Genomic DNA, 13,932 nt, shown 5'->3' on the forward strand with positions numbered 1-13,932 from the left:
CTTCTTGCTGATTGTTTCCAGGTGCGTGCTCGTGTGAAACCTAATTACTAGCACAAGAAAACTTCCCATTTTCTTTAAAATTAATTTATTATTGTTAACTGTGCACATCGAAGCCTGTCCGCTGTATTTGTATTTACTGGTGATACGTGGATTTTCTTTTAGTAGCATCTCCAAATCACTTCATTCTCCTAGTAGCCTAGAATTAGACAACTGAGGTAAAGGGCGAATTCTTATTGTCATTAAAATTAAAAATTCCTTTTCCGAATTTCTGAAGCTATTCATGGCTATAATCAATAATCGGATTTACCATAAAGTAACTTCCGACTGGCTCCTTCAGCATTTTTATGCTGGTGAAACTCATAAAATTTTCAATATGAAAAAAAAAATGAAATACAAATTCAAAGAAGTCTGGATGTAAATGGCATGGAATCAAGATTATGGTAGTTTCTAAAAATTTTCACTTACAGAACGACTTGAGTTTATTTCTATGCACTTAAATTTTGACATGGTAAAATCCTGCGATACTTTCCCATCTTCCTGATATTTCCACTTTCTTTCGATTTTCTAAACATTTACTTCTTATTATTGCCGACCAGATGGAAAAGTGGTTACTCTGACTGTCGTATCGAAGGACCTGGATTCGAATCCAGGAGGTATAGGTGCAATTTTTCTGTTCCCTCACAGGAGACAAAAGTGGTCTACCTCTTAAGAGCCTCCATAATAAAGTGGGCATCGCTATCGGCCTCGACCGTATATGGACGGTTAGGGCCTGCCATTACTTAAGAATTCAGCATTTAAGGCATCATTTAGTATTTAATAAACTACGAAATGAGAATTAAAAGTTTTCTATATTTTAGGGAATTCAACTCATTCCTCTGGCGTCGTCTTGCGGTGTAGTAATTGTTTACATTTATAGAATAAATTTCAGTTATTGGAGAAGGCTCAGTTAGTTTTACAAAATATCTTTCGTCATGAAAATCTTTCAGTTTCTGCGATGTTGCTGATAAGGCTTACAATCAATGGTAGGCTGCTATTAGTAAAGTTTTGGGTCAAAACGTTAGACTCTGAAAATCTCAGCATTCGGATTCTCGACTTAGTACTCTTTCCAAGGTCAAGTATATATTAAATAGATCATATAAAAATAAATATACTTCTAGATCAGAAAATCTGTATTCCTGAGCTCAGAGGACAACAATATGTTCTTCCGCAATCTTCTTTATTAACGAATGAACGATCTCGTCAAAGACATGCTGACCTACAAGAAAAAGGAAAGGCAGGGATCTGTCTGTTGAAGATCCTAAAAGAGCTCGATTATCACCTTCTCGCAGGTCACCACCTCCCGTTTATAGGCATCGCGGGCTGATCTTAAAGAGACAAGAAGGAGCGCCAGCGAAGGAAGCAGGAAGAAACACGACGTGATTTGAGCGAAAAACGTCTGAGGGCCAAATTGAAGTGGAAGGCAAAAGAATTTCAAGACGATATTCTGACCAATTTCTTCTTCCTGATGTAGATCATGAATGACGAGGAACTTTTTTGAATGGCCGGCGCTTTATTTAATAGCCATTGCATTGCCATTTAATAGCCATTAACCTTGCCACACGACAAGGGCCGGAAGTGGTGGCCATTTCTTTATAGAAATAACTAATGGCTGGCTACCCTTACCTCCTATGAAGGGACGGATAGTTACAACCATGTCTTCTTCGGCATTCAAACTCGTGCCCATCTCCCGTCAGAGTCACTAACCAATATATCGGCTGGGCGACTTGAATGACGAAAAAGAAGGTAGGGAAAAAAAAGAAAAAGCACTCACGAAAGAACAGGAAGCGATAAACAATACCTTCGAGATCAAATAAGATAAGAAGAAGAATTTGAAAAAAAAGAAGATAGTTAATTTGTACCAAGAGGAGTTGGAGAAAATGTAGACAAAGTTGGAAAAGGAGCAGCAGGCCTCGAAGGAAAAAACTCGAGCAAGATCTCACGAAATAAATTAAAGAACAGATCATAGCCAATGAGGAAAAAGTAAGAAAGGGGAATGAAATGTCAAAATTATACGCCCAGGAAGTCTTGGAAAAGGCGTAGAAGATTAAAAAAGAGAGAGAGATAAATAAAAACTGAGACTTATCAGATAGAAACATTTATCTCTCCAGAAGGAACTTTTGGAACAAATTTGCACGAAAGAAGAAAAATTAAAAGTTAAGAACCTTCTCCGAGATAAGGAACTGGAAACTCTTTGCAGGGAACGGGAACTGCTAGAAGCCCGGATCCAGAAACTCTTGAATAACATTAGCATCTCCAATGAAAATCTTTATCAGATCCATTGAAGAGAGCTATCCAAACAGGAAATTTAGAATTACTTTCCTGTGGCAACAAAAATTTTAACAACAAGCTTTACGAAAATAAAAAAATCTTACAAAGAATTCTGTAAAAGAATATTGATAGAATTCATGATTGCGAGTAGTTATGAATGGTGTAAAGTTTATGAAAATAGCATTTTAAAAGTTGGGTAAAGTTACAGTCCATTATGCGTGAGTTGTGCACATTGTGCATCGATGTACTTCATTCATGTATCGTCGGTGTGTAATTATTCTGTGGATAAGAACCAGAGGTGACGGAATTAACTGCCGCTGAAATCTATGATGGCCCGTTGTCGACAAGCATTGCATTTAGCAGTCCCTCAGAAATTAGACCTATCTCTGCATCCTTTTCAGACTCTTACTCGACGACTGTCAATAGTGAAACATAAGGGAGACTCATCGTTGTGCACTACTCTGCACTATTTAGTTGTCTAAGACAACGTTTCTCAAGGTTTTTTTTAAACTTACATGCACTTTTATAATTTTGAATATTCTGAAAACAACTTTACTCTTTTCCCCTTCAAAAGCTAATTTTTAGCATGTATTTTAACCAGTATACTGCTGTTTCTTAAATTAGATTAATTAAAATTAATTAAATTTCATACTGATATTAAGTAATAGAAGAAAATTTATATTCGGTTTTAATAATTCAAGGCTATTAGAGTTCGATAATCTTTATCTTATTAATTAAAAAATAAATAAATGTTGGCACTTACATTAAACAGATGGTTGAGCCAGCCGATTCTTTAATAGCTATTCTATTTTTGGATATATTAGGTAAGAAGCACCACAGCCATAGTGCTTTAAATTCATTTTCTGTTGCTAAGATGAAAATATATGTGTACGATAACCGGTAATAAGTTTTATAAAATATCTCGGGAAAAAATATGATAGACGGTTGACATGTATCATTTCTAAACTCTTAGAATTTAAGCTGTAGTTGGGTATATGCAGTTAATTTGAATTTTATTTTTGCCATTTTTCGAAATCTAGAACTACAAGGGTAGGTCTTTAGAACCACTTGTTGTTCGCTGACCACAGGTCGAGAAACACTGGTCTAAGTGGCTCTGTTCGAGCACCATTACAATCATTGGTTTTGGTGCCTTTGCATCAATGGAAGTCTTTGTAAAGGGCGACATGACCGTAAACTGCTTTCGAATGCGTCGATCAAAGCATGCTAACATTCATTTAGATCAAAAGTATCAAACTGGCAGCCAGCGTGGTGTATGTATGCCAGCGTGATGTATGTATGTAGCGTGATGTATGTATGACGTGTGTATGCGGGTCCCAAAGTATTTTTATGCGGCCCTCGAATGCAGTTCCATTATGTATTTGTTGCAAATATGGCGTTCTGAAAATTTTTGTTGTTTAGAGTTTATATTATTTTCATTTTCATTAAAAACGAATTTGAACAACGCGCGAGGAAATCTATGAATATAGTTAATTAATTTACGACGTGATATGAATTTTATTCAAAGATTTCAAGATTCAAATTTCATTAACTTCTATTTGTCAAAAAATAAAGCTCTCAGTAATGAACTTTTGCACTAAGAATAATCGTTTTGTTTGGGAATACATTTGTATGAGAACAATAATCACAGTTGAAAACTGATAAGAAAAGAACCTGATTGATCGGTGAGAGTCCACAATCCGTGATAAAGATAACTGCCAGTTATTTCTTTCATAAGTTAGAAACATTATCACAATCGAATACCGTCAAGTATCAAGCTGTAGTAAGAAATTATATTTTATATCTATTTTTATACAAACATATGTATTTTTATTCATGCGCCGAAGGAAAATTTGATAAAAAGGAGAACGAGTTTGGTTGTCAGTATTTAATATCAAATTTTTTCCTCATCTGGGAAAGATTCACTGAAAACTTGGAAATTTTTCATATTTTATTTAATTTATAGTTTAATTGAAGTAAATTATTTAATGCCCAATTAAACATGCTAAAATTATTTAAAAGGAATGCCAGCTCAGGAAGTTATGGTTTAGCTGTCGGTGCGTTTTAATCTAAAAAAATATAACCAATAAATAGCTTTGGAAAATACCAAGTTTTAGATTTCAGACAGAAAACAAACAGAAACTTGAGTTTTTTACTTTATGACATTGTAATTCTTGTTTACATTAGGTTTTTATAAATGTTTAGCAAGCGATATTTAAAATTTATTTAAAATATTTTTAATTGATCCGAAGGGGCTTTGTCCCTGAGGGAAGACAGTTCACAAAACACGTTTCTGACAGCGACAAAGAGTGCCAACCATTGGCTCATTTGACGTTTCCTTCCGCTTGATTTTACTAACTTACCACGCGACAAACTTCTGTTTCAGATCACTCATATAAATTTTTCAACTCCGACTTCTTTGCAATTTGTATAACTGGGCAACCAAATTTTCATGGTGGTGTATTTTCTCTATCAGGTTGTAAGGATCTTAAGTTTTACTAGCGTTTATTTCATTTTAAAACTTTACTATCTTTTTTTTATCTTCCACTACCGGCCAGAATTAAATGTGTTAACTTGTTTATGCAAATTGTACTTGCTAACGCCAAGTATTTAAGTTGTGGCTTTTTGCCAAGTGTTAGAAAGAAAGAGAGAGAAAGTGATCCGCCTTGCCACTGTATTACAAGCGAGTTCCAATCAGTTGCTGATTGCCTTTAAAGCCAGAGTTTTAGTCCTCTTGATATTTAAAACGCATTGTAGTTTCGGCAGTTTGCGTACTACATACGTAACCTAGTAGTTTTATATTTTTACGTTCAGACTACAAGTGGTTGGTCTCTGTATCCCGAAGTGCGGGAGCACCTGTAATCTTATAGAGAATAAAGGGTAAAGTCAACCCTTCCTGGTGGTGTTGTCCATCCATGTTATAGAGAATAAAGGGTATATTTGAACATATACACTCACGTTTGTGAAAATTGCAACACCAAGAAGGAATCGTCATAATTGAATGCAATTTAATACACAGTTGAGTGGTAGTGGTACAAATAAATGATTAAATGTTCAAAGCAAACAAACAATAACAAGAGATCAGAATCAGTATTTTGTGTGGCCACCACGTGCCGCAATAAGTGCTTCTACACGACGTGGCATGGAGTCAAACGAAGTTTGAATGTCTGACTGAGGAAGAGCATTCCATATCGTTTGTACGCGTACCCAAAGTTCGTCTGCAGACGCAACAGGACGAGGATCACGAGCAAGACGCCGACCAATGACATCCCACACATGTTCAATTGGCGACATATCCGGGGAACACGCAGGCCAAGGAAGAAGCTGTACCTGCTGCGCTGCAAAGAAGGATTTAACAATCCGAGCAGTATGAGGGCGGGCATTGTCCTGTTGAAATACAGCGCCTGGCAAGCTTTGAAGGAAGGGAACAGCTTCGGGCTGTAGAACTTCACGGATATACCGGTTGCTGTTCAGATTGCCCACAATTCGTAGCAATTGAGATCGTCTATGATATGCTATGGCGCCCCAGACCATAACTCTGGGTGTTCGTCCACTGTGGCGTTCGATAATGCACTCCGGAAGGTGGCGTTCACCGGCATAGCGTCTGACACGAATGCGGCCATCATGGTACCACAAATTAAAGCGGGATTCGTCAGAAAACACGACATGCTGCCAATCAGCACGCCAGTCTCTATGCTGATTGGCCCATTGTAGCCGCAGGCGGCGATGGTCGTGCGTTAGGGGGATCCTGTATAAAGGAGTCCGTGCGCGCAGTCCACAATGCAGCAGACGTCTACGAATTGATGAAGCACACAATGAAACACCTGTAGCTATTGACCACAGTGCTGCCAATTGTCTAGAGGAAGCTATACGGTCCATCCGCGCCATGCGGACCAGGTGTCTATCATCGCGAGCTGACGTCACATTTCGGGGTCCACTCCCGGATTTCCGAGTTGTCCGACACTCGTCCGTCCACTGCTTCCAAACGCGCATCACTGTGCTGCTGTTACGCTGCACACGAGAGGCTACTGCACGATACGACAATCCAGCTTCACGAAGGCCGATGATTCTCCCTCGTTCAAACTCTGTAAGTTGTTCAAATCTCGCTCTCTTTCGTCAACGAGGCATAAGTACAGATTGAGTTAACGTTTACCACTAGCAGATAACCACCGATAACCATACACGCCTCGCTACAGCCGTCTATTTATTCGGATCCATCAGCCGTTCAGAGGGCGCTGCTCAGCATACGCATGCGCTACGGATTTGCAATTCTAATCATTTGCATATCATGCGCTACTTTGCATTTCCTGAAAATTTCAGCTCACTCGCGTAAGTCCTTCATGGTGTTGCAATTTTCACAAACGTGAGTGTATTTGAACTCCTTGTTCCCATTCAGGACACGTCGTGTTCCCGAAGCAGATAAAGAGACATACAAGTCCTGACAAGGTGTATATTGTCAGGTCCCTACTAAGTTACATTTGGGAATCTAGAAGCAACCTTCTTCCACAGGTATTCTTATTCTTATAAGGAAAAACTGGAATATGAGAAACATAAAGGTGATTTTGAGGCCGTTAAAATTCGGTGTCCTAACTCCAGGCCTTGTACCGTCCAGATGGTAAAGCTGTTAGTGCCTCTGATTGCCGTACCGAAGGTCCTAGGTTAGAGTCCCTGAGAAGGTTTGGATGTCATTTATCCGTACTTTCATAGTAGGCAACTGTGGCTCACTTATTAAGTGCCTCAATATTAAAGAGACCACGGCTTCCGGCCTTAGTGGTGGCCAACGCCTATAAACAGTTTGAGCCAGCCGTTAGAAGGCAGAAAACTCCACGCCTTGTGAGCCTAGATGGCAGTTAAGTGGATGAAACTTATTTATGAACAAATACATGTAAATTTAAAACTCTGCCCATCCTTATTTGTTAATTTAATTTTAGTCGAGAATCGATGATTTGTGAAATCGAAATTAGCATTTTGTTATTCTGTAAAATTACCAAATAGTGCAGCATTCCCCCACAATTCTATGATTTGCATATTTTCATTTAATGTTCGACGGTATTTTTAAAAACTAATCCTTTATCACTGTGCAGTTTTAGATGAGCAGCTTCACATACAATGCTTTTTTTTTTTTCTTTTTCAAAAATATTGAGGGGTCGTGATTGGGATACCTTTCTTTGGTAATAACATGACTAATTTTGATAGACATCTTTTTAAGGGTTTAGAATTTGGTTTAGATACTGCTTTACTTGAATGCATAATGAGATAAAGAACCTGAATCTATATGTTTATAGTAAATAGTCGGGATTGATATTCTTAAAATATCAGTCCTGACTATATACAAAAACCTCTGTAAATTTTTAACAAATATTCACTGTCTCCAAGATCTCCAAGCTTTGTTATAAACACATAAATGAATTGAAAACGGGTAGCTACAATGTATGAATGAATTTCTTTATAATGATAAGTAAAATATATATCTGAGAAATATATGAAAGAGTTAACTTACTAGTGCTAAAGCTTCACAGTGAGCAATACTCATTTTTGATTTGTTTTCACCTTCCCTAAAACAGGGGCTGTCTGCTGAATTATCCATCTGAAATTAAGATAAAATTTATTAAATAATAGAACAATGTGTGATGATCGTTGCTTCTTTTCAGTACCATTTTTAAATTGTAAAGTTTAATATTCAGCATAGATCAATTTGATGAATATCTATTGTAATAGACAAGCGAAAGCAAATCTAACCTGAGGTATTTTAGTCCAAAGGGCTTTGTCCCTGAAGGACTATTGTTTTCGTTTTGCGATTTTGCGTTGAATTACTACAAATGTCCGTTTCACTTTTCAAACTGTTGCCACCAAATGTTAGAGTCCTGTATTATAATTGAAGAAATTAAATAATGAAAAATCTGCATAAATGTATGTCTATTTCTAGTATGTCGCATTGTGATAAAGCAACGGTACATACAGCCATCGAATTTTGAATAACGTAATACTCCTACAAATATGGGCATGTGGAAGACCCAATTTGAAATTTGGAATTTGTTTTATGATCGATTTCATATTTTGTAAAACTTTAGCGAATTTTTGATTTTACAAACTCAACGATTTCAGAGCGAGCTATGGCAACACTCTATGGGGGTAAAAACCCTTTTTATCTCCAGCGCGCGGAACTGTGTATCGGAAATTCTAAAGATAGGCTTATTTTAAAATTATTTTGTGACATTGCTATTGAACTGAATTTTATGGTTTAAGTGCGAGAATGTGATAATTAATAAATAAAGGTAACACACAAAATGTTAAAAAAACGCCCCTTTGGACGTAATTTAAAATCTGAAACCTTTCAGATTTTTTTGGGGGGGGGGGAGTATAAAGGATGTGATGTTTATTTTATTTTTTCGGACCACTTTCTTCTTTTACAGCAAAGTTTTTAAAATTTACTCATTAATAATGTAATTGGATGCAAATTTCTTTCAGACGATCTCATGATAATTAATATTAGGTTTTATGAATTCATGAAAATATAGACCAAAAGTGTTAAATTGCTCTCAGAACGTATCAGTTTGAACTGAACTGTTATTTGAATCTAGATAATTATTTTAAAGCTAGAAAACTAATTTGAAAAAATTATAGTTTTAGAAACTAAAGCTGTATTTTAGTTTTCTATTTTTTTAAAAAAAGCCGAATTTTATTGATTTACATATTGTACTTAAAACTTATTCGTGATAAATAGAAGAACAAATAAAACACTCTCGCTTTCTGTAACTACATGTAGTCAAACGTTTGAAGTATAATCTGGCTTAAATTATGAATGATTGAAAATAAAATTAGTATGATAATATGATAAAATTATACACAATCGATTTTTTTTACTTCTGATTATTTTCCTTTTGAAAAATATTGCTTCAAAGACTAGATTAAGATTTTAATCGAAGCTCTGAATAATTAGAAAAATTATCGATAAGAAACAAACTAATAATTTAGTTGAGTGATTTTAAATACTTTTTGCAAAATTATCTGTTTTAATCACACAATGTTTTCCAAGTAATGCATTCTATATAATATGTATAATGGAAAAAAATTCATAATGTAAGGTGCATACAAATTTTAGTTTTATTGCGTTTAATTAACATACACTCTTTATAGAATACACCATACTTACAGAAATTGATTTCATTTTCGCAATCACTGGTCGTTTATTTATACTTATAGTTACAAAAATGTTTTAAATGACACAAATATCTGTACATTGATATTTTTACTCTATTTTTTCAGCATTTCTTCAGACAGAGTAAATAGGAAAAATTCAAGGTTGACCTTTTTCCCTTTTAAAAATCCTTCACCGACATTTCTTTTCAATTTACTAGAGTAATATTCCTTAATAAATTATTCTGTTACAAGTGGTGCGCCGAAAGAACTTTCACATAAATAATTTATAAGTTCATGAACGTTAAAAATATTTTCATGCAATCTTATTACTTTAGAATATTAATCTAACAATCATGAAAGAAAAAACAAGAAGAAATATTTTCCTTTTTTAATTAATGCAAAAAATATGTTGCACGTATTTTGTACCATTCTGTGAGAAAGGTATAATTTTTTATTATATATAATAGAGAAAAAGTAAATAAAAATTATTTCCTATGAAATGTGAAATGAAAACAGGTAGTAAATCTATACTATTGAGGAAATTAAAAATTGAAATTGTAAATAATTAAAGTGGAATCGTTAATAAAATGCTAAAATAAAGATTAAAACAATGCAAAACTAAGATAAAAAATGTAAAAGACAATTTATTTTTTTTAATTACTTAACGCTTATTGTTAATTTATTTTCCCTCTCTATTCTAAAAAAAAAAAAAAAAAAAAAAAAAAAAAAAAAAAAAACTTTTCTTGCAATGTGTCATTTCGAACGTAGCCCTGATGGCACTTACGTAGCAAGTATGTGTAACTAAAACTCAAACTGTCAATAATCATTTTACAGCACTATTAATTATCCACTGAAATGCATTAAGAACCAAAATTAACTCATTCTGCAATAAGATTTTACGCAGAACACAACTGCATTTGCTTTCTACACTTCGGCCTAACTGGAAGGCTGCCTGTTCCTGTCTTGTTATTGCAAAGCTATTAAAAATGCAAACACTTTGATGTAGGCACAAGTAGTGTGACAAGTTGTTTGTGGCCAAAACATATTTTTAAAGTAAAGCTAAATATTTATTCTACCTCGGCTGCTCAGTTTTCTGTTCAGTATAGATCAACATCTACGAAATGGAGGAGTTCTGCATTCTATGCCATCAGTGCTTCTACGCCATCATTAGTTCTACTGGCTTTAATACAATGCGTGATTGTTGCATTACATTTCCGTACAAATTCAATATTTCACTCTGCAATTTATGGATGATCCCTGAACATGATCACAAAATTTAAAATTATATATTTCGATCCATTTGTTTCGTACTGTAGTCAAACGGTTTTGTATTTTGTTTTTTGAAATAAACATAAACTTCGCCTTTACATAACCATACAAACAAAAAACTGAAGGGAGGCACGTAAAAAAAGTAACATTTCGTAATTTTTATGAAACTGAATTCTTTAACTAAAAAATTCCATAACATGAATATTTTCTTTACTTGAAACATTTTTGTAGGTAGAAATATATTTCTACGTGCAACGTATGGAAAATAAGTCCATGAGAGGGCGCTCGTGGACATGGTATACATAAATTAATGTATAAGTTATTTCATACAAAATAAAGGGAAAGCATTTTTACTGGATTCGCTTTCCTTTCGGATGGACACATTTAATTTTTTTAACCCTTTTGGTTTCCAGGATTTGCTCCGCGTCGTCTCCCGTTAGCCATTTGTTACATCCTAAACTATCAGCCTAAAGTACATAAGTTTTGTTGCTGTCGAATTCTCCTCGTTTTGGGTAGAATTACCTTAGATAAGAAAACCTTGTTTCATTTTGACTCATAGAGTTAATAATTTGAAATGTTAAATCAGTTGCGGTAGGGTTGCAGTTTTCATTTTATAAACCTAGCAAGCAAATTTGACGTAATTATTTACAATAATATGTTACAGTCAAATTCAAATGAAATAGTTAAGAATTTAAGTCAGTTGCTTTGGCTGTTAATTAAATTCCATCTTCATAAAAAACAGTTTTATTTCAAATCAGACTTACCCCCAACGGGATTTAAAGTCTTCTTTGCGACTGCCAAATAAATAGATAAATTATATTTGCAGAAGAAATACTCGGAGATCTGTCGTAATTTCTGTCGTTAGTCCAACTCTATTGTTTTGCATTCAGGTGTTTGAGCTTCCCTCCAGTGTCATCAGACTCTCATGTGTAATCTTTGATTAATCTGTCAATGGGAAAATGTATAAATAAAAAAAGGTAGACTAGATAAAATAAAGAACATTATTAAAAAGTGTACATATCCTTGTTTTTAATTTAAACAAATTCGTATATTCTTATCGTGTTACCTTGATAGAGAGAAATCTGGAGAATGTTGATATTCCACGGTGAATGTCAACAATGGTCGCTTGGTTAAGTCGTATGTCCGAAACATTTGATAAATATCCTTATTTCTCACTTATACTGGAAAATGTCAACATTCACCTTGCATTGTTGGCGAATGTTGAAAAAATATTTTTGTTTAGTTTTAAATTATACTTTATTATTAAAATATTATGAGGTACGTCAATATATCAGAACGCTTAAGTAACAGCACATGTTAACAAGCTGTTGTACTTAAAAAGATGGGTAAGTTCTAAACCAGAAAAGAAAATAACATGAATAATAAACTTACTTAGTTATGTGATTGTGTACAATCTTATTTATTGTAGCAACTTATGTTTAACAGCTTAAACTGTTATGGTATTTTTAGGTTGCACTAGAATCTCTTGCTTTGATATTTAGTCGCGAAACATTTCTTTCTTCTCGGCCTCTCGTTCCGACCTCCACCACAGCATACCTTTCACCAATCCATTTGGTATGTATGGACATTCACCAGAGAATGTCACCAAGTACATTAGTGAAAGACCGACGGCATTCTCCAATTACGGTCTTTCACGGTAATATACTCTGCGCAAATAAAAAATCTGATGTGTACACCACATGATTTCCATGTGCGCAATATTAAATTATACGCATTTTTTCTTGCATTTCACTTAAACTTATCGGACTGAATTAAATCTACTTCCCCGACAGCGCATAACCACAATAGAATAAATGCATTCTTTAAAATTCACTCTATTTGTTTGCCATGGCGACACTCTGGTGCTAGGTTCACTTAACGGTATTACATTTCATTCATATTATAACTGAGAATGCACAAAATTTATATCATTTAAAGAATTATCTAATCGTTGCCACATGTTCTATTCAAATACTATAATAAAGCTAGAACGATGTATAAAAGAAATTAAGCAAACAAAACAAAAAGGATATAGTTTTTCACAGACGATTGAGTATTTCTCATTCAATTAATTCAGTTCTCACTTCGCGACAAGGTAAAAGTACATAAAAAGTCAAAATATCTGCATTAAAAACTACGAAGTAAATCTTAAACACTTATTTCCTCGAAAAAATTTCAGAAAAGATTAAGCATGATATAATTGGCAATAATAAATGAAGGCGTTATCTTTGTTGTTGCGAAGCTAAGTTTCTCTAGATTGGCAACAAAGCCACTATCCTGCTGTTTCAAATGTAAACAAGCAATGGCCGCCATCAAAAACATTTAGACTTAGCGGCACTTAAACAACTTTAAAATTATTTATAATACTAAAAATATCGCATACAGATTTATCTACTAAGGGCATAAAAACCTTAACCGGAAGATAAGAACTACATAATTCAATCATTTTTAAAGCAAAAAATGTATAATTTACAAACATATAAGAGTAAAGAAACTGAGATCACTGAGCCGTAAAAGAGAGTGGATATATATATAAATATATTTATATACGTTTGGTGCGGCCGATTGCAACCAAAATACGAGGTGCACATCTACATGTTATAGCAGTCCTATACACAAAATTTCAACGTTCTGAGGCTACTCGTTTTTGAGTTATGCGAGATACGTACGTACATACGTTCGTACAGACGGCACGAAACATTCTCTTCAGAATTCATTTTAAAGCAGTTTTATAATTTTTTTGGAGGAAAAGTGTGTTTTATTCTGTCCTTACGTACAGATATAATGCAAAAACATCGTTAAATTGCATTCGATATCGGTCAAAATGGATATTTTCGTTGAAATATGCGGCCTGAAGCTTTTCGCGATTATAATATTTCCTTTTTACTTCGTACAAGGAAGTAAAAAAGGGGGGTGGACAGTTCTATTCTCACGTTCTTCCGGACCGATTGAAGAAATTCAACTTGCGTTTATCATGCCTCCAAAGCGCGACTTAGGATATGTATTAGATTTATATATAGCATTGTTCTAGCATAGATATTTTGACTCAAAATCGGACTTTTTCTGAAATAACATGCCAATGTTTTTCCATATTTCGATTCTACGACTCAAATTATGCCAAACTGCCACGTTTTGTAAAAATCGTGCGAGTAGTTTTTAAAAAATTAAGCTCTCAATATTTTACCTCCTGAATTGTATTGAATATGATATATATTTATT

General features: G+C 34.4%; 1 protein-coding gene across 2 annotated transcripts in view; it reads right to left on the minus strand.

The window, feature by feature from the left end:
* LOC118186942 (SEC14-like protein 2) overlaps positions 1 to 13,932 on the minus strand; it is a 68,110-nt gene that overhangs the window by 49,992 nt on the left and 4,186 nt on the right. The window contains exons 2-3 of one of the 2 annotated variants that reach the window (XM_035357121.2): positions 11,478 to 11,658; positions 7,805 to 7,891 (exon numbers count right to left, since the gene is read on the minus strand). In XM_035357121.2, the coding sequence (XP_035213012.1) occupies positions 7,805 to 7,891 (87 nt within the window). In that variant the 5' untranslated portion in view covers positions 11,478 to 11,658. The remainder of the gene's footprint in view (positions 1 to 7,804; positions 7,892 to 11,477; positions 11,659 to 13,932) is intronic. The other variant, XM_035357120.2, reaches the window with a different exon arrangement.

The sequence above is a fragment of the Stegodyphus dumicola genome, chromosome 4, assembly GCF_044657685.1.
Source record: "Stegodyphus dumicola isolate Sdum_Otavi_A_Nest chromosome 4, ASM4465768v1".
In the NCBI taxonomy this organism is placed as follows: domain Eukaryota; kingdom Metazoa; phylum Arthropoda; class Arachnida; order Araneae; family Eresidae; genus Stegodyphus; species Stegodyphus dumicola.